Source organism: Lepus europaeus, chromosome 7 (assembly GCF_033115175.1).
Source record: "Lepus europaeus isolate LE1 chromosome 7, mLepTim1.pri, whole genome shotgun sequence".
NCBI lineage: Eukaryota > Metazoa > Chordata > Mammalia > Lagomorpha > Leporidae > Lepus > Lepus europaeus.
This window is the reverse complement of record NC_084833.1, coordinates 108,187,542-108,212,784: the sequence shown is the minus strand read 5'-3', so window position 1 is coordinate 108,212,784 and position 25,243 is coordinate 108,187,542. Positions and strand designations below refer to the sequence as shown.

At 61.4% G+C, this 25,243-nt stretch overlaps 1 protein-coding gene across 1 annotated transcript; it reads left to right on the top strand.

Annotated features, from left to right (window-relative positions):
- Nucleotides 1–292: 292 nt before the first annotated feature.
- TRIM29 (tripartite motif containing 29) lies at nucleotides 293–24,522 on the top strand. The gene is made up of 9 exons (XM_062198397.1): nucleotides 293–1,096; nucleotides 8,128–8,223; nucleotides 8,873–9,106; nucleotides 10,089–10,287; nucleotides 12,975–13,076; nucleotides 15,302–15,394; nucleotides 18,587–18,682; nucleotides 21,793–21,869; nucleotides 24,460–24,522. The coding sequence occupies exons 1-9, from the start codon at nucleotides 293–295 to the stop codon at nucleotides 24,520–24,522; spliced, it is 1,764 nt and encodes a 587-aa protein (XP_062054381.1).
- Nucleotides 24,523–25,243: the final 721 nt, after the last annotated feature.

Genomic DNA, 25,243 nt, shown 5'->3' with positions numbered 1-25,243 from the left:
TTCTTAAAAAAAAAAAAAAATCCAGGTTAGTTATGAATGTGTGGGGCGTGGCCCTTGTGTAATTAGCCGCTCTGCTGGCTGTGGGAGCCGCCTGCTTCTCCCCGCCCGGCCCGTTGTGCCTAGCTGCTGGCTGCTGCTCCTCCCCACCCTGCTCCTCCTCCCCCTCCTCCTCCCGCAGGTGTGTCTCCCGGTCCTGTGGCTGCCTGCCCCACTCCCTGCCCAGGCGCCCGCCAGCAAGGTCAGCTCCCCTGCAGCCCAGAGAGCCCGACACAGCGCAGCCCAGTGCCCCGGGATGGAAGCTGCAGACGCCTCCAGGAGCAACGGGTCCACCCCAGAAGCCAGGGACTCCCGCAGCCCGCCGGGCCCCAGCGGCGGCCTGGAGAACGGCTCTAAGGCCGATGGCAAGGACGCCAAGACCACCAACGGCCACGGCGGGGAGGTGGCCGAGGGCAAGGGCCTGGGCAGCGCCCTGAAGGCCGCGGAAGGAAAGAGCGCCCTGTTCTCGGGCTCCGAGTGGCGACGGCCCATCATCCAGTTTGTGGACTCCGTGGACGACAAGGGCTCCAACTACTTCAGCATGGACTCTGCCGAAGGCCGGCGCTCACCCTACGCCGGCCTGCAGCTTGGTGCCGCCAAGAAGCCGCCGGTCACCTTTGCCGAGAAGGGAGAGCTGCGCAAGTCCATCTTCTCGGAGACCCGCAAGCCCGCCGTGTCCATCATGGAGCCGGGAGAGGGCCGCAGGAACAGCTCCCCCCGGGCCGACACGGGCCTCCTGCTGCGGTCCAAGGCGGGCTCCGAGGAGGTGCTGTGCGACTCGTGCATCGGCAACAAGCAGAAGGCGGTCAAGTCCTGCCTGGTGTGCCAGGCCTCCTTCTGCGAGCTGCACCTCAAGCCCCACCTGGAGGGTGCCGCCTTCCGCGACCACCAGCTGCTGGAGCCCATCCGGGACTTCGAGGCCCGCAAGTGCCCCCTGCACGGCAAGACCATGGAGCTCTTCTGCCAGACCGACCAGACCTGCATCTGCTACCTCTGCATGTTCCAGGAGCACAAGAACCACAGCACCGTGACGGTGGAGGAGGCCAAGGCCGAGAAGGAGGTAACCGCAGGGCCCTGGTCGCCACTGCCGGGGTTTCCTCGTGTGCCCTTCCCGCTCTGTGCCCTGGAGCTGGAGGCCAGGGGTGCCTCCTCCCCACCTCCAATCCCTGAGGCCTCGGGGGACAGGGTGTTTCCCAGATGAGCCGACAGAGGTTCAGAAAAGCCTGGAGGCTTGCTCATGGTGTCGGATAAATTCGAGTGTGGCCAGAGAGCGAGACCCCGCGGTGCAGAACCCACTCCCATGCTCCACTTGCCCAGGGTACATCTTCTCCCTCCACCCCTGCCTTTTTTTTAAGGGAGAGAGAATTCCCATCTGAGCAGATCTGGTCCCTGGGGTGAGGGAAGATGCTAGAAGGAGGGAATTGGGGTGGGGGGCTGGCTCTGCACCTTGCACAGTAGTGCAGCAGCCTGAATTTCCCCACAGCCTCCTCTGTCCTCCCCTCAGCCAGGCCCTGTGTGCTTTGTGTGTGTGACGCACGTGGACGTGCCTATCCCTGTGGACTTGTGTGTGTGTGTGTGTGTGTTGTATGCCTGTGGGTGTTAATGGACGTGCATGGATTTTTGCATGGCTTTGTGTGTGTGACGTGTGAGTATGCTTCCATGAGTCCCGTGCCTGTGACTGTGCCTGTACGTCTGAGGGCAGGAGCAGAAGCAAGTGTGGGCTTGTGGATGCGGCACACCTGGGGCAGGCGTTCTGGGCAAAGGGCCCCCGCAGTGGCTGCCGCTCCCTGCCCCACAGATGCCGGCCCACTCGCCCCCACGGCTCCACATCTCCCTGCGGGGACTGCCTCCCCAGGGGCACAGCTTCCCGGCAGCCAGTGCAGGGCACTCAGAGCTTCTGCGCCCCTCACACTGGGGCTGCCTGGGATCCCTCGCTGCCCAGCTTCCTGACCACGGGTGTGCTGGGGACTCCCTCCGTGCCCCTCCCGCTCGGCTGCTGGGCAGGAGGCGTGAGTGAGAGATGGGAGCAGGCTCTCAGGTCCTTTCCAGAGCCTCGTTTGGCCCAGCTCCCCTGCCCTGTGACCTCAGCCTGGCTTTAAGCTTCACCCTGGGAGTCGGATGGGGAGGGGCCCTGGTGCCCGTTCTGAGGGAGCTCTTTTGGGGGGTCCAGACACATCGAGGGCTGACCATCTTCATCTCCTGCAGCCGTGACCTGGCAGAGGCTCAGACGGGGCGTTTGGGGATGTGGCCAAGTCCCAGTTCTTGCTTTGGCCTCTAAGTAGCTATAGGCTGATGGGTTCGGCTCTTCCCTTCTCTCAGGCTCAGTTTTCCTGGACAGGAAGCCAAGGGGCGCGGCAGTGTTGGTTTTCAGATTCCTCCCCAGGAGCCCTAGGATTCTTGGAAATGACTTTGAGGGCCCCAGGGTGTGGAGGGAGCAAAGAGGTGCTTGGAGGGCTGAGGCTCCAGGTGTCCACCTGCACCGCCAGCAAGGTGAACTCTTGTTGCTCTCCTGTGCAGGGTTTGGCCCCAGATTTGATCTCCATCAATGCTTCAGAACATTGGGTGCCCCGAATAGGTGGATCTGGGGGGCCGGAGGGTCTTGGGCCCCAGACTCAGAGTTCACGTTCTGGTGCAGGGGCTGCTGTAGGAGCCCTTGCCCTTGCGGGCTCACGATGTAGGTCAGGAGGCAGAGCCCAGGCGCTCCCTCCCAGTTACGCAGAACAGCTGTAGGTAAACATCCAATTGCTGGGGACAGGATGCTGGGCCCGCAGGAGGGTCAACAATCATCTGGGTCTCCTCCCCCACCTGCAGGTGCGGGCGTGGGCCCAGGGGAGGAGAGAAGCCCCCCCACGTCCTCATCCCAGGTTTGAGAGGGCCTCAGGGGAGCAACGCTGAGAAGGTGGGATTCTGATACGTGTGCCTTAGGATAGGGTGCCTGATCCGCTGGAGTCATTTAGTGGTGAGAGCTTGGGGCAGCCTCTGTGTGCGCGCATGCGCACATGTGTGCCCCTCCAGCACAGGGACAGGCAAGGAAGAGTGGGGCCAAGGAACCTGAGCTGGAGCACGGCTGTTTGTCTTGGCCTGGCTCCGCTGGGACTCAGACGTGGGGACTTTCTGAGCAGGGCCAGGGGTCAGTGGACCCAGTCTTGGCATCATCTGGAGGCATCTCCTGCAGACCCAAACATCAGCCCACACGCAGCTGATTGCAAGGAGCCTGTGCAGAACCTGTTCCGCAGGCCTGTGGGTGAAGGTCCCGGTGAGGTAACGCAGACCTGTCTGGGTTTAGTTGTCTGAGTCTATAGGTGACACCCGTGACTATGGGGGCTCATCTGGGCCTCAGCGCTATCCGCTGGCTCATGGCAGAGGCTGTGTTGGGAAAAGGTCACTTGTTGAGGCTACATGATGGCCCCTCCTCTGCAGGACCCCAGGTGGGGATGCGACCCATTCTACCCCAGTGTCACAAGCAGTCCCGAACACATGCTTCTCTGTCGCTGGGCATTTCCCAGGCTGGGTTAGGTGGAGAGCTGAAAACGGGCCCCAGCATCCCTTTCTCCACCTCACAGCCCTCTGCTGCTGCAGGCTGGAATGTGGACAGCTGTGTGTGCCGGGTGGCCCTGGGCATTGGGGTGACATGCCATGCCGCACGGTGAAGCGCGTGCCAAGGACGCAGACGTGAGCGTTGCTGCAGGGGGCTCAGCCCCCTCTATGCCCCACCACTCGGCTCAGCTCATTCCTTTTCCCACGCTGTGTTTTTCCTCTTGTTGCCCACAGCTTCAGGAGGGCTGGGCCGCTGGGCTGCTGGGCAGGGCAGGCCCTGGCCCTCGAGGTTCTGAGCTGTGCTGGTCTGGGCAGGAAGCTTGCCAGCGGCCATCAGTGACAGGCATTCGGGACAAGGAGCCAGGCTAAAGGTTGGGGAGCACCTGAGAAGGGAGGTGGGGAGACCTGTTTGGGTGCTGATAGGAAACAAGTAACGAGATACAGAGACCGGAAGCAGGGTAGGAAGGGGACGGCTGACGGGCAGCTGGTCGCTCGTCCCTATGGAGCACACCCAAGGGCCAGGTGCCGGGCTGGTTGCTGGCACGGCCACCCCTGATGGCAGCCCTCTGGGGTGGCGCTTACTGCACAGGTTTTACAGACAGAGAAATAGGCTTCAAGCTGCCAGGAGGTTTGTATGACTTACGGTGCTCTGAGGTAGCAGAGCCCGGGGTTCCTCTCCACTGCGGTCCACCTGTGTCCCTGCAGGACTGGAAGGGCCACCTTGGGGCCACCAAGCCCACCGGGTCCCAAACAGCAGTCCCCAGACCAGAATCCCCCGTGAACTGAGGGCAATGCAGATCCCCAGGCCTTGCCCTGGGTGCTTTGATTCAGGGAGTCAGGGGCTGGGGGCTGTGGTCATGAATGTCTCCCCTGGGGGTCCTACCAGGAGCCTGGCTGGGAATCTGAAATCCTCAAGGGCCCAGCGCTGGTCTGGGGTGCCAGGGTGATGCCCCTCTCTCTCCACTCGCCCCTGGCTGGCACGAGGCCGTGGGGGAGTGGAAGGAACGGCAGACGCCAATCAAGCCGACTGAGGGATGATAACCGTGCTGCCTGCCATCCGAGGGGAAATGGGGAAATCTGTCCCGTTTCAGATTCTTATCCAGATAATTACCATTTGTCTGAAAGTACAAATTTGGCAATTAACTGGCTCATTTGGCAAATGTCACAGCTGACGGCCCATGTGGCTGGCTCAGGCCCGGGGAGGAGCTCCTTGCCCCTGGGAGCAGGGCAGGCAGGTAAGCGCGGAGGTAGGGCCCCACCTAAAGATCTGGTCCAGGCCCAAGCACCACCAGGGAAGCCGCTGCCTCTCCAGGGCTGGGGGACCCTGGAGAGTGAGAGGCGAGCAGACGGGGGTGGGAGAAGCGAACAAAGGAGGCTTTGGGCAGGACAGGCCTGGGCAGGAAGAAGGAAGGAGCGGGAGTGGGAGGAAGGAAGGCGGGGGTGTGGGCAGGGGTGGGGCTGTGGGAGGGAGGCCCGGGAAGACCTCAGGGCCTTCAACCACATTCTCCAGGAGGAGAGAAGGGAGGGGAGGAGGAAGCCAGGTGAGGCGAGCAGGAGTGAAGGGGACAGACGGTCAATGCTAGGGACAGCCTAGAGCCTTGGCCCCCAGAGCGCCCCCTACAGCCACAGAGCAGGATCGCAGCCCTGACTTTGGGGCTGGCCTCCCTGTGTCTACCCATGAGCCAGCAGGCAGGGCTGGTAAGCTTGCACAGGAAGTGGGGATGCTGCACGCACCTGCCCAGGGAGCTTGTGCAGGTTAGGGACAAAGCCTGGCGCATACCAGACGCTCAGTGGGCACTGGTCCTTTCCTTCTCCCCCCTGAATGGCAGGAGAGCCCAGCAGAGACCTCCCGTGTTCTGTTACCCCTGGTACCAGAAGAACTACCAAGAGCTGATCAGATACTGGGTGTACCCTAGAGGGAGTGGGAGCGGGACTTGTCCCGCAGTTGAGAAGGACGGTGGCAAGAGCTCCTGTTTGGTCCCCTCCCAGAGCCCTCCAGGTCCTAAGTCTGGTCTGGAGGGCGGGCTGTGGGAGCCGTGCCCGCGCCCAGCCGGGGTCTGACTTCCTCAGCGCCCTGCAGAAACCAGAGGGCTTGTCTCCAGCCTCCAGCCTCCAGCCCAACCATTCTTCCGCCCACTGCCGCAGACAGCTCGGCTCCACCGTTGACCCTGCCCTCTCCCATCTGCACAGCAGCTGCCTCCCCTCCTCCTCCTCCTCACCTGCCAGGTGCCTGGCCGCACACCGCTGGCTCTCGTCTGCACACCTCAGCTGGCCTGCCGCCCTCTTGCCTTGCTCTCTTATGCACAAGGGACTTCCAGGGGGCTGACCTCTCTCTGCCCTAGGCCCACATGCTTCATTGGTCTAAGCCTCAGGGAGTCCCCCAGCCCCTTACTCAGTACCCCCTTCTTCTCTCCGGATTCTTTTCTCCATGCTTGCCAGGATGTGACCTTTCCTCACCTGTGACCTTGACCCCACGGCTCCTGACAACCTGGCTAGCACTGTACCACTGCTCACAGGGTCGACGGGGACAGCTCTTCGGTCTGTGCCACCCTGTGCCGGGTGCTTTCTGGGGGCTCCCCTCCCCCCGTCCATCCCACAGGGTCTTACTGCCTCCACAGAGCAGATGGGGCGCCCAGGGCACTGTGGCATTGGGGGGCTTCGAAGGCTTCCTTCCTATGGGCGCTGGAAACCAGGCTCCAGCCGTTGGGGTCCTCCCCCTGTGCTCCGGGCGAGCTCCCTTCTGGAGCCCCCACGGCTCCTTTCACAGCAGTGCGGCCCTTCCCCGTCCACCCCAGGATCTTTGTGGGGCCAGGGCCCAGGGCTGAGGCGGGAGGGGCTGCAGGTTGTTCTCCACTTTTCTTCCCATCAGACCTCGCTCTGGGGTGTGAGGTGGGGCAGGAAGCCCAGGTGCCCACTTCTCCAGCTGCAGGGCTGTCCTCCTGGGCTGAGGCGGCCTCCAAGGAGAGGAGGTGCCCGGTATAGACTCTGGGTCTAATCCTGGGGCCACAGGTCCACTGCCCAGGCCGCACCCCCTCAGGGCCCCTGGGGCTGCCGGATCTGCACCCCTCAGATTCGGGCTCCCTGCTCTGAATCCTCTGACAGTGCCCAGATGGGCCCCCAGCGCCTGCAGCAGGGTCTCACGCTCTGATCTCTGCCCTCCCACCATTGTGCCCATGGCCTGCTGGCTGCTCCCCAGCCCGCCCTCGAGACCAGGCCAAATCCCCACCCTCAGCTCCTTGTTCTCTGCTCCACGGCTCTGTCTCCTTCCCGGTGACGGCATTTTCCATGCCGTGGGCTCTCCAGCTCACCGCAGATGGGGTGGAGAGCAACCTGGAGTCTCACAGCCTGACCAGAGTGTGAGGAGGTGGGCGGGCCGGGCACTTGGGGCTGTGTCTGGGGAGCTCTGTGGCTCCCGCCCTCTTCCTTCCCCATCCTTGGAACACTGTGTCCAAGGAACCCAGGCAAACGCTCTCTACCATTGGCTCGTTTCCCTGGGTGCCTATGGCAGGTGCCCCAGCGCCCCCTGGGCTGGCAGGATGCACACAAGCAGCTGCGTGGGGAGCTCTCTGCTCTGCTGCTCACACGTCTCTCCATGGCGCTCACATTCCTAATGGCCTGTGGCTCCCTTACCTTGACTGTCCTTGAGGGTGCCCCAAGGGGACGGCTGGAGGACGGGGTGGAACTCTGTGTTTACAGCCCAGCGGGGGTGGGCAGAGCATGCCAGCCCCGGTGCCAAGACTGTCAAGTGGGGCTCTCCCACCTGTCTTCATGCTGAGGGGGCTTTGAGAGCCTTGGAGAGGAGCCCAGCAGAACTGAAGAGATGCATCGTAGCCTGGCCAAATGACACTGGATTTAACGTCCCGTGGCCCCTCTTGCTGCCACTGTAGCTGCTTTTCAGAGAAGAGCCTGGGCCAGCATGGAAGGCAAGGTTGGCCAGGAGGCCCAACATCCCAGCACACTCCCAACTGACCCCCTTGTCAGCCCACAAACAGCCCAGGGCTCCCAGAGCTTCTCCTCCCCCAGAGACCCTGGGTACAAGTCCCTGTCTACCCAGACTGCAGAACATGCTCCCTTTCCCATAAACAAGTTTATGGCTGTGCCTGCCCAGACGGAGTCCACGCCGCCGGCAACCCAGCTCCTGCTTGCAACACGGGCCCCCACGTCATGCGACAGACATGTTGCACGCTGTTATTGCCATGAGACACTCCCTGGGCTAGACTGGACTGGGCTGGGTCTCCTTTCTCTGTCTCTCCAATGGCCCGGGTCCATTATGGAAAGGAGCAACAACTCCATCCATGAGCTTCCCTCCTGCTCACGTTGGGTGGAGGGGCCAGGGAGCCCTTGTAAGGTCAAGGCTAGGAGGTCCCGCCCCGGGGGCCTGAGAATACAGCGAGATGGCGTTTGACCAGTGGCTGGATCCTTGGTTACTGGCACTCTGCCTGCCGTGTCCAAGGCCCCGGTGAACGGCTGCCAAGTGAGGGCTGAGTGGGTGGGCGCTGCAGCCCGCCTGAGCGCCCCTCTCCTGACGTCCCCACCCCGGCTGTTCCCCTGCAGACGGAGCTGTCGCTGCAGAAGGAGCAGCTGCAGCTGAAGATCATTGAGATCGAGGATGAAGCTGAGAAGTGGCAGAAGGAGAAAGACCGCATCAAGGTGAGCGCCCCCAGCCCGCCGGCCCTGCAGGCCCGGGCCCCGGCATCCCACACTGGCTTCTTCTGGCTTTTCCCACCCTTTGGCCTTCCCAACCATTCTTCTCTGTATCCCTCTGGCGCAGGTGCGATCGCCCCTGCCACCTAAGAACTCATTTTACAGCATCGCCATCTTCCCCTGCGCCATCCATTGTCTGCTCTGCCCATCCAGCTGCCCAGCTCCCAGGCGCAGGCCCTGTCTCCTCTCCCTGGGCCAGGGTGGCTAGATGTGCGTCTGCCACGGCTTGAGAGCTTACAGACCACACCCTGAGAACATCCATCCACTTGGCCCTGGCCCCGTGGGCAGCCAGTCGGCTCACTTTCTGAACAGTATTTAGTTCTGTTGGGGTTCCGGTGAGGACTCCCTGACTCAGTGACTTCCATCCGGAAGTCACTCAAGTGTGGCATGATGGCTCGCGTCTGCCCACCGGGGGAAGTAGCCCCTAGGGATAAGGAAGGGAGACTGTAGAATTTCCTGGCCATCTCCGGCCATGGGGGCCTTTGCCAGGCAGGGGAGCGCCTGATCCCACGCTGGGAGTCGAGTGAGGTGCCTCGCTGGGGAGTTTTTCCTCCCGACTGAAGCCCCCTTCCCCCTCCCTTGCCTGTGGACCCAGAGCTTCACCACCAACGAGAAGGCCATCCTGGAGCAGAACTTCCGGGAGCTGGTGCGGGACCTGGAGAAGCAGAAGGAGGAAGTGAGGGCCGCCCTGGAGCAGCGGGAGCAGGACGCTGTGGACCAAGTGAAAGTGATCGTGGACGCGCTCGACGAGAGGGCCAAAGTGCTGCACGAGGACAAGCAGATCCGGGAGCAGCTGCACAGCATCAGCGACTCGGTGCTGTTTCTGCAGGTGACAGCGCCTTCCCCACCGCTCGGCCCTCTGCGCTCCCCTTCTCCGACCCTCACCCATTATCCACGCATCCATCCATCCGAGCGCCATTCCGATGGTCCACTTCACATGTTCCATCCAACCCAATCTCCTAGCTACTCTGAAGATGGCATACAAATGTCACCTGTACCAATCTCAATTGATATGTAGTAACAGTGTTCCAGGCTCAGTAGGAAAGAGTTCTGTGATCGATTAGCAATACCTGCTTTGATTACGGCGAGAGCCGTGTTTGAGCGGTGCCTGTTATCTCTGATCTGGCCTGTTTGTCTATTCATCCACTCACCCATCCACCGGCTAAGATGTATTGGCTACTCCTGGGTGTCCAGTATCCCATTAGGTGCAGTGTGAATAGAGAGTTTAAGACATGGTTTGTGCCCTAAGCAGCTGCAATCCCGCTGAGAAGATAAGACCTGTACAATTAAAGAACAATATAGGAAGGGGTGTAATTAAATGATAAAGCATATGGCTCGGGCGATAAGTGCCCGGGAAGCTCAGAGAAAGGCAAGCAGGGTGGCTTTGTGGAGGAGGCGGAGTTTGTATTGGGTCTCGGCCTCGAAGGCCATTTAGGATTCGAGAAGGAGGGGGGATTCTCCAGTGAGGGGGAAGGAAGTGAGAGGTTCAGAGGTGTAGAGGCAGGACCGAGCCAGGCATGCAGAGCAGGAAATACAGCCCCCCTGCACACCCGTGGCTGAGCCGGAACATTCTAGTAGCTCTTTGTATTTCTTAAGGCTCTCCCCACCTGTGCCACTCTCAGCAAGTCCTCGGAGGCAGGCATGCCGCACCCAGCATGGAAGTGGGGACCACGGAGTCACATTCTAGAATGCTAGTGCCATCAGGGAAAGACCAGGGGTCTAGAACCTGGCCCCTCCGGCTCCCAGTACCAAGTCTTTCACAGAGCTCACCAACAGCCAGGACGTTAATGGCTTCTTTGCTTTCTCGCTAGGAATTTGGCGCCTTGATGAGCAATTATTCTCTGCCCCCGCCCCTGCCCACCTACCACGTCCTGCTGGAGGGGGAGGGCTTGGGACAGTCACTCGGCAATTTCAAGGACGACCTGCTCAACGTGTGCATGCGCCACGTCGAGAAGATGTGCAAGGCGGACCTGAGCCGTAACTTCATCGAGAGGAACCACATGGAGAACGGTGGGTCCCCTCTGCGGACGGGCCCCAAGGCCATGGTCATTTCCCGGTGCCTGCAGGGCTCCTCACTGGACAGCACTCGGCCCCAGGGTGTTTGGACGAGGTATTCAGGGGCCGCAGCTGTACACTGAGTGTTTGCCATGGTTATGCCGCTGCTTCCAGGGCCTCTGCAGCGGAGAGCACGCAGGGCGCTGGCTGTGCAAATGCCTTCTCCCTGGGCATCATCCCTCACACTCAGGGAGGGGCAGGATTCAAATCCATGTCTGATTAGGGGGCGCTGCCACTTGTCTCAGCCGGAGCCCACTCGACATGACCTCACAGGAAGAGCTTGCCTGTCCCCATGGCCGTGCTGAGCTGTGTTGCATTCAGAGGCTGGACTGGGCTGGGGACAGTGGGACGCAGCGTGTCTGTGGCTCAGCAGCTCCCTTTAGGTCAGCTTCTCTCCTGAGTCATGCGGTTCCCGCAGAGGCCAGCCGTGTTAGCCCACAGAAAGCCTCTGAACCCGAGAAAGTAACCATAAAGTCTTTTTCCGCCCTGTCCCTAGGGGGCCTCCAGCCTCGGCACTTGTCCCAAGGCCCCACCCTGTGGCCCTGGCCCAGCATGGGGCCTGACAGGGCAGCCCAGGTAACCACTTCCAAGCCATGGGCACCCCAAAGCGAATGACGCCGGTCTGGTCTCCAGGGATTGGGGAAAGGGGTGGGTGGAGATGTGCAGAAAGAAGGGTCTTCAAAAGGCCCATGGAAAAGGCTCCTGGTCTTTTATTTTTGTTTTCAAAGATTTATTTGTTTGAAAAGCAGAATTTACTTCTGGGTCTCCCAGGTGAGTGCAGGGGCCCAAGCACTTGGCCATCCTCCAGTGCTTTCCCAGGCCATCAGCAGGGAGCTAAATTGGAAGTGGAGCAGCCGGAACCCAAACCGCTGCCCATAGGGGATGCCAGTGTCAAAGGCGTGGCTTCACCCACTACGCCACGATGCCTGTCCCCGCTCCCGGTCTTTTCATCCCATTTCCCCAGGGACTTTCTGAAGCACTCCTGTATCTGAGTGATGGTGCTATCACACAGCGTCCCTGGAAATGAAGGGCACATTCCATCACACCTGGGGACACAGAAGCCATTTCGGCAAGACAATCATTTGGCTCCGGATAGCATTCAGATGCTGGACTCCTCCTCCTAATGACAATAGCGATGATCTTAATGGTGACAGTGACGGGCTGACAGTGACGGACTGCTCCTTGCATGCTGGGCGCCGTGCTAAGCTCTTCACTTACGCGGCCTTATTTTCCCTGCGGGGTGCATCGCATTTTACAGATGAGAAGGCCAAGGCTGGGGGAAGTATCTTTGCATCTTTTCTGAGGGTGGGCAGCTAGACAGCGGGCAGCAGCGGGCTCACCCTCTGCTCTCCAGTCGTCCGTGCCTTCTCAGCTGGCAAGCTTCTGTGCTGCGGCTGGTGGCACTGCCCCTCCCCAAGGGCAGTTAGGGGTGCGATGATCACAGGCCCCGGGGCACAGACCCGGCGTGGGAGCCCTGTAGCTGTGGTCTGGCCAGACCTAGGAAGATGCAGACCTAGCAGGTACAATCCGGCTAGGGCAGGAATTCTCCAGCTCCCCAGCTGCTGCCTGTCCCATTTCCAGGTCCCCACAGTGCTGGCCATGACCTCTGTGCAGGTGCGGTCTTGCGTCCTGTGGGAGATGTGCAAAGAGACAGGAGCCAGGGGCAGGGATAGGTGCTGCTGACTCAGTGGCCCTGCACCTGTGCCTGGGGCAGCTGGGGAGGCTCTTCTGGCTCCGTGCTTTCTTTTTTTTTCTTTTTTTTTTTTTTCCCCTGTGACTGCTGCACTGTTGTTGGGAGGGTGCTAGCTGTAGGAGGCAGGGGAAAGGTGGCCTATGACTCACATCTGGGCGTGGACACCCACTCCCCTGATGCCTGCCTGCCCACCAACCCACAGACTTAGTCCCACCCTCCCTGGCCCAGAGGCTAAGAAGAACCAGGCCACCTTCATCTGGGGCTCAGTAGGACACAGGGGTGGGCAAGCATCTAGGGGGGCCTGTGTTTTGTGGGAGTGCCCGCTCTGAGCCCAGGAGGTGGGAATGGAGGCTGAGGGCTGAGCCGCTCCTTCCTCCTCTCGCACAGAAGGGAGAGCAGGGTGGAGAAAGTAGATGGGGAAGTAGTGAGTGGAGAGTGGAGGGGGAGAGTCGAGCGTCGAGATGCAGGTTTGTCCCGGTTTGGGGATCGGCAGGTGGGTGACCCCTTGAAGCCTTCGCTCAGCTGTCTGGATCCTGGGAGCAGTGCTGGGACTGAGCCAGGAAGCAGGGGTTGGGGTTGTTAGCACGTGACGCTGGGCAAGCTGCTTCTCTCACTCCCTGAGCCTCACGCAGAGATGTTTATACCTGCCCGGAGTGGATGCACAGATGAAATAAGCAGTAGATATGGCCGGCAGCTGGGAACTGCAAAGTGCTGTGCACCCGGGGTGGGGGAGGGGTGGCTCAGTGCAGACCCTGCCCCTGCCCCCACCGGGAGCTCAAGAGGAGAGTGTGCCTGGCAGAGCGGCACAGTTGCCGAGCTCACAGACCATGGGTTCCCCTAGGGATGCAGAGGGGGCTGGGGGCTGACTCCGCTGAGCCCCGGGATGTCCCCAGGGCCTGCTCGTCCTCCCCACCTGCCCCCGTGCTGAGCCAGCCTCTCTCCTTCCCAGGCGGGGACCATCGTTACATGAACAACTACACAAACAGCTACACGAGCGAGTGGAGTACACCTGACACCATGAAGAGGTACTCCATGTACCTTACACCCAAGGGTAAGAGGAGCCCCTCGTCCCACGTCATAGCCCCTCCTGCTCCCCAGGGGCCCCCAAGTCCTTGCGGCAACCCTCGGCCGACCTCCTTCTGGGGGGGGGTGTGTGTGTGTGGCTGCACTTCCAGTGGTCTGGCCAAGTCCCGGCCTCTGCCTGTTGTCCCTGTGTGGTTATGGTGACAAGTGTCCTGTTTAGATGACAAATAACCCAGTACCCCATTCCTCCTTGGAGCTAGGCTGTAAACACAGGAGGTGAAAATGGACACAGACTGACACCGACAGTCCCTCCGCGGCCACCATCCAGCCTATGCCCTTGCTCCTTCTTCCTTCCGGAGGGGTCTCCCAGGCTGGGCTACGCCAGGTCCAAGCTCTGTTGGTGTCTGCTGAGCTGTGTGCAGGCCTTGAGCCCTGTGGCTGGGCGCTCCTTCCAGACCCATCTGTGCCTCAAAGGGTGGGAAGAGGTGGCTCCTGTCCTAGGGTCCTTGCAACCCTGCAGCCCGGTGCCTGGTGCAGCCCAGACTAGGGCCTGCCTGTCCCTGCCCTGGGGCAGCCTGGCTGCTCTTGGGCACCAGCCACAAACCACAGCCGTGTCCGTTACAGAGGGCGGGTGTGCCGGGATGGAGTGTGCCTGTGCGGGGGCCAAGAGGGGAGTAGGGCTGCGGGGGAACAGGAGGAAGGAGATGCAGGGAGGCACCACGGGTGGGGAGGGGATGCCTCTGGGCTCCAGACTGTAATTCCCATGTCAGGCACTCACGCAAGGGAGCGGCGTGGGGGATTTGCCAGATGAGCTCAACGGAGAAGAACCTAACTGCCCCACCCAACCTGAAAACAACACCTGGCCTCTCTGGAGGCCCAGGGCGGCTGCTGGAGGCCTCGGCTCCCCTCCCCCGGCATTCCTGGTGTGGGCCCAGCCGCTAGTCCTGCCCCTTCCCTGCCCGGGCCACTGCCCCTTTGGACAGGTTCTAGAAGACACTGAGTGGCTGTGCCCGGCCCTGCTTGGCCCCGCGCAGGCCCTGCTCTCCGGAGCAGCCCTAATGCGGCCCTGGCTGCTTCCTGCTTCCTTCCTGTAGATCGCAAGGACAGGGTGGAGGGACAAGCGCTACCCATGTCCAGGTGACATCCCGGGAGACTGGAGCCCAGGTGACCTGGGGCCAGCAGGTCGCTGCCCCCTCTGGCTCAGTTTCCCTCTTGGGGAGGAGAGGCGTTGGCCTCTGAGACTGTCAGCCCTCCCCACTCTGCCGCCCTGTGACATTTGCAGGTGGAAGGAACCGGTTCCCCCAGAATCTAAGCCCAGGCTGTGTGGGCAGAACCCTGCTTTGGGACAGGAGAGGCTGGGCTGGGCGGGGACGTCTGCCCTCTGGGGCTCCCTGGCTCAGGGCAGGGGCAAAGGCCGGGCCAATGAGATTCATCAAGGAGATGAGGGGAGCGAGGCCACCGAAGGCCCCCAGGCCCTGAGTCTGGGCCTGGCGGGGCAGTGGCTCTGGTCCTCGCCAGGAGAGAGGTTGTGTGCAGGTTTGCTGGAGGAGGGGCTATGTGCCCTGTGCGCAGGGCATGGCTGTGGTGGGCACAGCGCGCTGGGGAGAGGAGCCGCGGGTGTGCAGGGTTAGAGGAAGGGGCAGCAGGGGCTGGGTGGAGTGCCGGGTTCAGGGGAGCCATGTGGTCTGAGGGTTAGGTGGTGGTGGGAGGAGAAAGCCTGCAGAAGGCCCTAGACAAGCGCACTCTGCCTTCCTCACAAGGCTGTTGAGAGAGCCCCACAGAGGGCTCTTGTGAAGGGCAGCCCCGGCCCCTGGGCTCAGCCTTAGCCCTGCCCCGGCACCCGGGAGATGCTCGCTGCCGGCTCATCACGCAGCCTCCAGGCGGCTCCACCGCACTCGGCCAAAGCCAAGGCCTCTGTGCCCCCCTCGCTGTGGCCTCTCCTTCCTCTCCAGCTCCCCGCTGCCCAGTTTCTGGGGTCCCACTCACACAGGGGCCGGCTGCCACAGTCTCCGTGTGTTCAGGACCACGCAGGCGGACCCCCGAGCTCTCGGCAGGGTTGTCCGGTTGTCCGCAGAGTCGCGCCTGTTCTCAGCATCCCAATTGGGATGAAGAGCAGTAGCCTCTGGGCAGGGCTCCAAGTCCTGTGACCGCTGCTGGGGACCGTCTGGAGTCCCTCACGCGGGAGGCCGTGGGCCCCTGCACTGAGCCGGATCCACGTTCCTGCGGTGACTGCCCTCCCCCATCTACCTGCAGGTGGGGCCCGTACTTCCTACCAGCCGGGGTCTCCGAGCCGCCTCTCCAAGGAGACCAACCAGAAGAATTTCAGCAATCTGTATGGCACCAAAGGTAGCGGGGCGCTCAGTGCGAGGCTGTGTGAGGCCAACAAGAGGCTCGGGGTGGCGGGCGTAGTGGGGGATCCATGGGGCAGGGCGCTGAACCCCCAGTGTGCAATGAATGTGAGGAGCTGGAGTGGGGAGAGGCCCTGCTGAGCTTAAAGTGTGCATGTGTGTGAGTGCGTGTGCGTGTGCACGGGTGTGCATGTGCGTGTGTGTGTTGTGACATCATTTATTAGGCTGGAGGAAGACCAGCCGGGAGCCTTGGCATCACCAGAAACCCCTGAGTCCATGTGTGCTTCTTTTTAAATAATTTTTTTAGTTTTAAGAATGAACAATTTTTAACATTTTGCCACATTCACTTCTTAAGTAGCCATTAGGTACGTACACATGTATGCTATTTGTCTTGAAAACCAGGACACTAGCATCTCAAAGTGATGATCACCCTGTGGGAAAGTAGGGCATACTGGCACCTACGTGGTGTGGTTCAGTGGAGCACCACTTGTAACTGCGTACTGAACAATACCACACCCACACAAGTCTTATACTCCGGGTTATTTCACTTAACATAATGACCTCCGGGTCCATCGACTGTTACAAATGTCAGGATTTCATTCTTATTCATGGCTGAGTAATATTCCATCACACACACACATACACATTTTCCATTTTCTTCATTTAATCGTCAGCTGCTGGCCATCTAGGTTGATTCTGTATCTTCGCATTGGGCAGTAACACGAGTGTGCCAGTGCCTCTCTCATATGCTGACTCCACTTCCCTTGGACATATCCCCAGGAGTGGGATGGCCGGGTTGTAGGGCAGACCCATTTTTAGTTTTCTTGGGAATCCCCATTCTGTTTCCCCGTGCTGCTCCTTATCCCTGAGGGATGAGTCGGGGGAGTGTGGGGGTGAGTGGCCACCCCTTCCCCAGCAAGGATCAGGGTGCGGGGACCGACAGAGGACCACTGCTGGGTTAACTTCTGCCTTCAGTGGTGGAAATGAAATGGGTGAGCCGTGCTTGGGATGGAGGGCACGACAGGGAATGGTGGCATCCCTGGAACCCAGGTGGTGTTGCTGCCATGTGAGGCGGGTGAGTGACACCCTGGGACCCTGAAGAGGTGAGATGGGAGTGGGGACATGGCTTCCCCAGGGCCACCCTTTGCCCAGTGTGCACAGGGCAAGGCCTTGTGCTAGGTGGGCCCCGGGTCTGTCTGCTCACAGCCCCAGCCCCAGCACTCCCAGGAGCGGGGCTCAGGCAATGGTGGGAGAGAGAGAGAGAGAGAGAGAGAGGAAGGAGGAGGGAGGGAGAGGGCAGGACTCTAGCCTCGGGGGGTCTTGAGCGGATCTGCTTATGGAGGGTCTTGCTGTAGGATCCGGGACCCTGCGGGAGGGGGCCTAAAGGTCACTCTGTCCTCCCCGTAGGCAGCTGCAGGGCTAGCAGATGCTGCCTGCTGTGGAGTGAACTTGACTCCAGCCTGCTGGGGTTTGGAGAAGGGCTCTTCCTGGGGTGGGGGGGGGGGGTCTCTGACCCTCCCACCCCCAACGCCCTTTGGTGCTCCTGCTGTCCCACCCCCCTTCACCACTGCCTCCATCTCCTCGAGACTCCAGGGACATATTTGCACCTGGCAGACCGGATTTTGGGAGCTTTGGCATCTGCACCCGCCCCCAAGCTTGGGGATGCTTGCATTCATCTGTCACCCACACAATGAAAGCTTTTAGGAGCCAGGCTCTAAGCTGGCCCCTGGGTGAGAGGCTGGGCCAGACAGGCCCATGGCAGGGACAGACAACTGAACATGCAATGCCAGCCCGGGGAGGGGGTGTGCAGGGTGATGGGGGTGCCGCCGTTGAGGGAAGACCCATAAAGGGAACAGGTGGCAGAGGCCGCAGCATAGGGCAAGAGGAACTGTGTGCGAGGACCCGCCAGCCAACCTGTTTGGGGGTGCTGATGGGCAGCTGCTGAAGTCAGGAAGTGGATGGAGAGGGCAAGGGACGGCAGCAGCTCACGAAAGACCTGTGGGATGCCTTAGGGACTTTGCCCCATTCTTTTTTTAAAGATCTAGTTATTTTATTTGACAGTCAGAGTTACACACAGAGAGAAGGAGAGGCAGAGAGAGGTCTTCCGTGGGTCCAAGGACTTGGGCCATCTTCTACTGCTTTCCCAGGCCATAGCAGAGAGCTGGATCAGAAGTGGAGCAGGGGGCCGGCCCTGTGGCACAGTGGGTTAATGCCCTGGCCTGAAGCGCCAGCATCCCATATGGGTGCCGGTTCTAGTCCCGGCTGCTCCTCTTCCTATTTATTTATTTATTTATTTATTTATTTTTTACAGGCAGAGTGGACAGTGAGAGAGAGAGGGAGACAGAGAGAAAGGTCTTCCTTTGCTGTTGGTTCACCCTCCAATGGCCGCCGAGGCCGGCATGCTGCGGCTGGCACACCACGCTGATCTGAAGCCAGGAGCCAGGTGCTTCTCCTAATCTCCCATGGGGTGCAGGGCCCAAGCACTTGGGCCATCCTCCACTGCACTCCCGGGCCATAGCAGAGAGCTGGCCTGGAAGAGGGGCAACCGGGACAGAATCCAGTGCCCCGACCGGGACTAGAACCTGGTGTGCTGGTGCCGCAAGGCAGAGGATTAGCCTGTTGAGCCACGGCGCCGGCCTTTGCTCCTCTTCTGATCCAGCTCTGCTATGGCCTGGGATAGCAGTAGAAGATGGCCCAAGTCCTTGGGCCCCTGCACCCACATGAGAGACCTGGAAGAAGCTCCTGGCTCCTGGCTTCGGATCAGTGCAACTCCGGCCGTTGCGGCCATCTGGGGAGTGAACCGGCGGATGGAAGGCCTCTCTCTCTCTCTCTGTCTCTATCTCTCTCTGTAACTCTGTCTTTCAAATAAATAAAATAAATTAAAAAAAAAAAAAAAGAAGTAGAGCAGCCAGGACTCGAACCGCTGCCCATATGGGATGCTGGCACTGCAGATGGTGGCTTTACCCACTATGCCACAGCACCAGCCCCTGCCCCTGTTCTGAGGACAGTGGCCTTTAGGTGGGACCAGGACACGGCCACACTTTGTGTTTAGAAGAGAACTTTGATAGCAGGAAGGTACCGGCAGGCATAACGGGCTCAGGGCCCTGCTGGCTGAGACGATCACTGAAGCGGCCACCCTCCCGCGTCCACGCCCGGCTGCCCACGCCTGATGCCCTTTCCTTCCCTCCAGGTAACTACACCTCCCGGGTCTGGGAGTACTCGTCCTCGGTCCAGAGCTCCGACGACCTGCCCGCAGTCCAGGGCAGCTCCTCTTTCTCCCTGAAAGGTGAGCCCCGCTGCCTCCGGCTTTCACTCTGCTGCCACCGCTACCACGCTGTGCACCTGCTCTGCGCCCCGTCACCGTGGAGAGGAGCCAGCCCTGGCCTGGGAGCTGCAGTCTCTGCCATAAAGGAGGGCAGGGGCGGGCAGCTGGGCCCCATCTGTGCCCCCCGGGGCCATTCCAGCTCACACTGTGATGTGCCACCCCACCAGGGCTCAGTGGTCAGGCAGGGGCCACCAGACCCTCAGCTCCCACCTCCCCATTCCTCCTACTGCAGGGCTTCTATCTGATTTTTTTAAAAGCTTTATTTATTTATAAGTCTGAGTTACAGAGAGGGAGAGGGAGAGGCAGAGAGAGAGAGAGAGAGAGAGAGAGAGAGAGAGAGAGAGAAGGAGATCTTCCATCTACTGGTTCACTTCCCAAATGGCCTCAATGCCTGGAGCTGCACCGATTCAAAGCCAGGAGTCAGGAGCTTCTTCCCGGTCTCCCATGTGGTGCAGGGGCCCAAGCATTTGGGCTATCATCTACTGCTTTCCCAGGCCATAGCAGAGAGCTGGATCGGAAGTGGAGCAGCTGGGACTCAAACCGGCACCCATATGGGATGCTGGTACTGCAGGTGGTGGCTTTATCTGCTACACCACAGCGCTGGCCCCTGCAGGGTTTCTTCCACTGTGTTTCCTCAGCGGCGGTGCCCAGAGCCTGGTGGCCACACAATGCCCTTCAACATCCTGCCAAAGCCCCGCCCTCCTGCAGGGAAGGCGGGGCCAGATGACCCTGAGGGTCTCCCAATCCCAGCTCTCTTTTCCCTCTAACTGTCCAGGCCCCGTCTGCTCTGCGGTGCTCCCCAGAACTCTGGGGTGAGGACTCCTGTGCCCTGGAGCTGGGGTCATCTTGAGGGGCTGCCTTGGCTCTGACTGCAGCCTACAGTGAGGCCCAGGGCTCTCCTGTCTCCCCCTGGAGGCCCAGGGACAGCCTTGGTGGGCCTTGGGGAGGGGAACCCCGGCTCCCTTTCTGCACTCAAGATGTCTGGAGCTGTGGATCGGCAGGCTGGGGGGGGGGTGTGGGGAGGGAGACCCAGCCCCAGCAGTGCCCCTGTGGTAGCTTCTTCCCTTAGCTGTGCCTTCCATGCTGGGATCCCAGGCTAGGCAGGAGCTCGGCGCCACCAGCAAGGTGCAGAAGCGAACGGAGCGGGGGGGGGGGGGGGGTGTCCCAGCCCCGAGCTGGGCCTCGGCAGCTCTGGATGTGCCCTGGCTGGTGTGGCTTTCAGCAGACGTCCCCTCCCCCTGCTCTCTGGGAAAGCCTGGGCCTAGGGAGGCACCAGGCAGGGAACACGGCCACACTCAGGTGGGATCTGAGGCGTCCAGGTCACCAGCGTCTGTGCAGGTGCCCCCGTCTAAGGAGAGTCTTTTCTCAGATGCACTTGGCCTTGGAAAAAAGCCAGGAGCACCCATTCTCACCTTGAGCTCATCAGGCTGACTGGCAAAGCCCCTGAGTAGGGGGTTCTGGGGAGGGGGCTGGCCAGGGTGCAAGGGAAGCCCCTTGCCTGCGAGGACAGACCCCACCCGCCCCCTGCATGTGCTGAGGGCCGCAGAATGGAGAGCGACAGTGCCCCAGAGTGAGGGGAGGGTCCCCACGGCCCCTCCTGGGCCAGCCGTGCAGCTAATGCCTCTCTCTCTCCCAGCAGGCACTGGGAAAAGCCCCTATCAGTTCACCACCCTGAGACAGGCCACTGCACAGCTTTCCAAACCACTGGATGGCAGTGGGCTGTTTAAGAACGATCCCGGTACCTGCCCCCTTTCCGCCCATCCCCTTTGCTCTCCCACAGCGGGGCAGGTGGCACATCTGGCGTGGGGAAGCTCTCTGCCACTCCTAGGTGTCCTGGTGGCCCTCTGCAGAGCTCCCTGGAAGAGGGACGCACACCCCCACCTGCCACACCCAGCTCCCTCTGTCTGCACTTCTGCCTGCTGCACACGGCTGGGCCACCCTCCCCACCGCACCCGCCCTCCCCTCTCTCATGGCTGGCACAGGGTTTTAGTTCTGGACCTGAGAGCTGGGGTCTGTATTCTGCTCTCTCAGGCTCCACTCAGGACCCCTGCAAACCTCTTTCCAGGGATGCCCTTGTACTGAGATGAGGGAGAGCCCCAGGTTCCCTTCTGCCTCCTTTCTCAGTACCAACCTGGGAAGGGTTGGCCAGGCTGGCAGCCTGGCACAGCAGCAGGTGGTCTCTGGGCCTGTTCACCTTGGCTTGCAGGAGGGCAGGACAGGGCTCACTGGACAAGCGGCCTGCCCAGGACACAGCCCATGTTTAACTCTTGAGCTGCTCAATGCCCAGGTCCCTGCCTGTGTCTTCCCAGGCACGTCGGCCTGTCCCTGCCGGCTGATGGCAGACTCTGGTCTGCACGCCAGAGCTTCTCACAGATGTGCCTGCACGGAGGAGAAGGGGCTGGGCCGCCCCAGCCTGGGCCGGCATCTTCCGGCCACTCCCAGAGAGCACCTCTCTCCTAACCAGGGCTGCAGCTGCACTAGCCCATCCCTGCCTCTCTCTGGGCCTCGGTCTCCTGCCAGGGGAGTGGGAGAGGTAGCGGAGCCCGGTAGAAGGAGCAGGAATCTACAGTATCCAGTAAAACCCGATTCTGAATGCTCATTGCTGCTTCCAAGCTCTGCATCTTGGACAAACTCCTGAGCCCAGAAATGAGGGGGCAGGGGCAGCTACCCGAGTAGCCATGTGCAAAGTCCCCAGGACGGTGCTCAGTCAGCAGGAAGCACTGTGCACCCAGCACTGGGATCCGGGCAGGGGGAGCTTGTGAAGCAGCTGTGCAGGTCTCCGGGTGGGTGCAAGTAGGGGGCAGAGTGCTGGCTTTGGGGGTGACGCTCCCCTGCCGCCTGGCGCCGTGCACCTGGCCGGCTCCTCCTCCTGCCCTCCGCCTTGCTGCCTTCTCCCTCTATCAGCCTCTCCCCGGGGGTTTCCGCTGCCCGCCTCTCCAGGTGGCTGCACTGGGTCTTGGGCTGGGGGGACGCTTGGGGTCCCTTTGGAGAAGGTGGCTGCACAGCTGGAGCCCTGGGGCCCCCTGGCCAGCAGCCCACGCCCCCTCTGATGGGAGCCTCTTGTCTTCCAGGCTATCCCTCGATTGTCCGCAGTCAGGTTCCCAAGGCCCAGCCCCAGACTTGGAGATCTGGCAAGCAGACCCTACTGGTGAGTAAGACGCCGCCAGAGGAGCCGCCAGGGCATGGCATGTCCAGAGACCCCAGCCCCAGAGGGGCCATCCCTGGGGCAACTGGGCTTCGTCTCTGGGGCTTGTGGGAGCAGGATGACCCCTATGGGCTATGTGGCCGAGGAGGGGGCAGCAGCGGCCTTAACACCAGCACACACAGTGGGTGGCAGAGTCCCAGGGCTGATGGCAGAGGGCCGGGCTAAGTACACACTGGACCTCAACATTCCAATCTGTAACATGGGCAGCCCTGGCTTTTGGTTTGGCTTGTGCTTGGTGCGTGTTCTCCACCAGCTCTGGGACAGTAAGTGGCTCATTACAGGGTACAGGCACCATGGGGGGGGGGCAGTGCTGCAGTCTGACAGCCGACAGGCAGCGGAGGGGGGCGGGGGAGGCCAGGAGGTCCGGAAGGGATCTTTAGGGTTCCTTATTTAATGACTTGAAGGCCTCAGGAGAGCAGCGTGGTGGGTGAGTGTAGCTTGGGGCTAGGCCACCTGCTGGCTGCCGGATCCTGTCCAGACCGGTTCTGGGACTCTGTATCCTTAGAATGTGGGTGCTGAGATGGGGTGATCCCCAGTGCTTTGCCCGAGACCCCGTGGTCAGGGACTGTGGTTCACACGTGCGCCCCATCTCCTGAAATGCTTCTCTCCTGCAGGAGGGGACGGCCTGGGCTCTGGTGGGAGGGTCCTGGCCGTGCGGCCGGAGCCCTGGCTCCTGCTGTCTTTGCATGCAGAGCTCAGCACATGGGGAGGCGATTTGCTCTTGGCCATAAAGAGCGGCGGGGCTGTTGTAATTTGAGAGGATCTTTACTTCGCTGGCCATGGGAGTTAAGTGACGGTGTATGTAATTTGGAGCTGGGCCCAAGGGCATTGCAACAGCAGGACTGCAAAAGGCAGAGACGGGGAGAGAAAGGAAGCTTCAGTTCCTCCACTCAGTCCCACCCCTCCCTCTCCTCGCGTGGGTCTGGGTCCCTGCAAGAGGGCTCACTGCCACCCTGAGACCCCTCAGGGACTGGGGCTGTGGTGTCCAGCCAGCACCCAGTGTTGGGAGAAGGCCCGGCCCTCATCCACCTGCTATGTTACCTTGTGCCAGTCACGGCTCCTTCGTGCCTCAGTTTCCCCTTCTGTGACATGCATCATGAATGGCTGATTCCATGGTCCTCTAACTCTCATGTGCTGGGATTCTGAGCTGGGGCGGGCCCGGGGGAGGGGGCACCATGAACCAGGCTTCTGCCCACCCCCTTCTCCCGGCTCTCCACACGCGCAGCCGTCTACCTGCACTCAGTCCATCCTAACCCCCCCACCCTGCCCCGGAATTCCTAAAAGAAGGGCTCCAGCCACATGCGGGTCCACTCACCTTGCTGTGTGGGCTTGGGGCCCAGGCTGACCCCTGGGGACCTGCCGCGGTGCACCTGGGTGACTTGGTTTATGTCTTTCCCCTCCCTGCGTGGGCCTCAGTTTCTTCCTGTGTTTAGTGTGTGTGTGTGTGTGTGTGTGTGGCCGGGGGGGTTGACAGAGGTCTGGGCTAAGGGCTCTGAGCCCCTCCTGAGTCCCGCATAGGCAGACAGGGCCCAGGGCAGGAGCTGAGCAGGGGGCTGTGGGGGCAGGGAGGGGCAGTGGGGTCCCCTGTACTCAGCTCGTTGAGGCACAAGATGGGAGGTGGGCTCAGCCCAAGACAGATCCTTTCCCAAGACCCTCTAGGGGCCAGCAGTGCTCGCATGGGCAAGGAGCAGCTAAAATGTGCTCTCCCCTCTGGGCCTGCAGTGGCTGGGGGGTGGGGAGGCTGATTTTGTGAAATTGCTGTGAGACAAGAGAAGGCTGGGGGAGCTACCGCTGGGCCGTGTCCCTGGGGATGCTCCCTGGATGCTCACAGGGGGCGGAGGGGCTGGGGGGGCTGCAGCTCTGTGCCGGGCGGGGCTCTTAGTCCTCTCTGCAGCCCTGCGTCAGGAGAAGTAGGCAGGCAGCAGGTGGCGCTGGTGGCCTGGTGCTGTATAGAGTGACACCAAGACTCGGGGTGTGCGCGCGTGTGTGCGTGTGTGTGCGTGTGCACGTGTGTGGGTGCATCCGCCTGCACGCTGGGCAGCCCCTCCATTCCCTCACTGAGTGACTTTGGGCAAGTTGCCCAGCCTCTCTGTGCCTTGGTCTGCTCAACTATAAGGTTGATATAATAGTCACCCATTGAACTGGATGGTCCTAAACATTAAATGAGCCCATCCATGTGCATGGAGAGCACTGGGCAGGTCGCTGTGAGCTGCCGTAGAGGAGAGGTGCCGTGTAGCAGGAGCCGTGGTCGTGATGGGACGGCCTTCCTGCCTCACTGACATAGGGTTTGGCTCATCTGAAGTTCAGACTCACCAGCCAGTCGGCAGGGATGGCTCTGATTGGGATTTGAAACTGGGGATTCTGATAACGTCAGGAGCCAACCCTGATCATGGGGTAGGCGCGGGTCCCGCCCCTGGACGTGTTGGGCTTTGCACCACCGCTGCCCTCTGCGCGAGCTGAGGGTGGGGGTGGGGGGCTGGCCAGTGGGCGTGGCTCTCATCCACCTCCCTAACCACACCTGTTCCCCCCACAGTCTCACTACAGGCCCTTCTACGTCAACAAAGGCAATGGCATGGGCTCCAATGAGGCCCCCTGAGCTTCGGGCAGAAGGAACGAGGCACCGCCGCTCCTGCCTCCCTGCTGGTCCCGCCGCCTGCCTTGGCAACTGCTGTGCTCATTTGCGTGGGAGGGAGCCGGCCCACGCCCCCGCCCTGCCCCCTGCCAGCCCTCTCCGGGCCTCCCAGGCTCCCTTCCCCCGGCTGGCCCTGTGCTCCATCCAGGCCCTTCCCCGGCTTGGTGGTGTCTGATGGCCGCCCTTGCTCCTGTGCTCATGGCCAACCTGTCGCAGGGTGAGGGACCAGGGGCTTCTCTGCCCGAACCCAGGTCTCGGCCTGCCCCTCCCACCCGTGCCCCGCTGTCCTTAGGTCTGTTGGTCATCTGTCACCAAGGCCCTGCCTCCCCAGTGTGGTCAGTAGGTGCCTGGCCACCATGACAGCTGCCCAGCTGCCATCCCTATGGACCCACCCCCTCCTTCCCAGTGCCCTGGCCACGTCAGAAGACTGTCCTGCCTGCCTGGCCAGGCTGGGCCCATCCTGCAGCCCTGGGCCGCTGCTGGGAGTCCACCCAGTGGCTGTGCCCCGTGAGTGTGCGGTCCTGGAAGCCGAGATCTCCTGGCTGCTGGGTGATCTCACCACGATCGTCGCTCTTCCACCTGCCGGCATAAGCAACTCCCTCAACATGGTGTGGTCCAGCTCAGGCCAGCTGCTGCCCAGCCGCCTGGAGGAGGCCCTGTCTCCCTGTAGAATTCCACCAAGTGG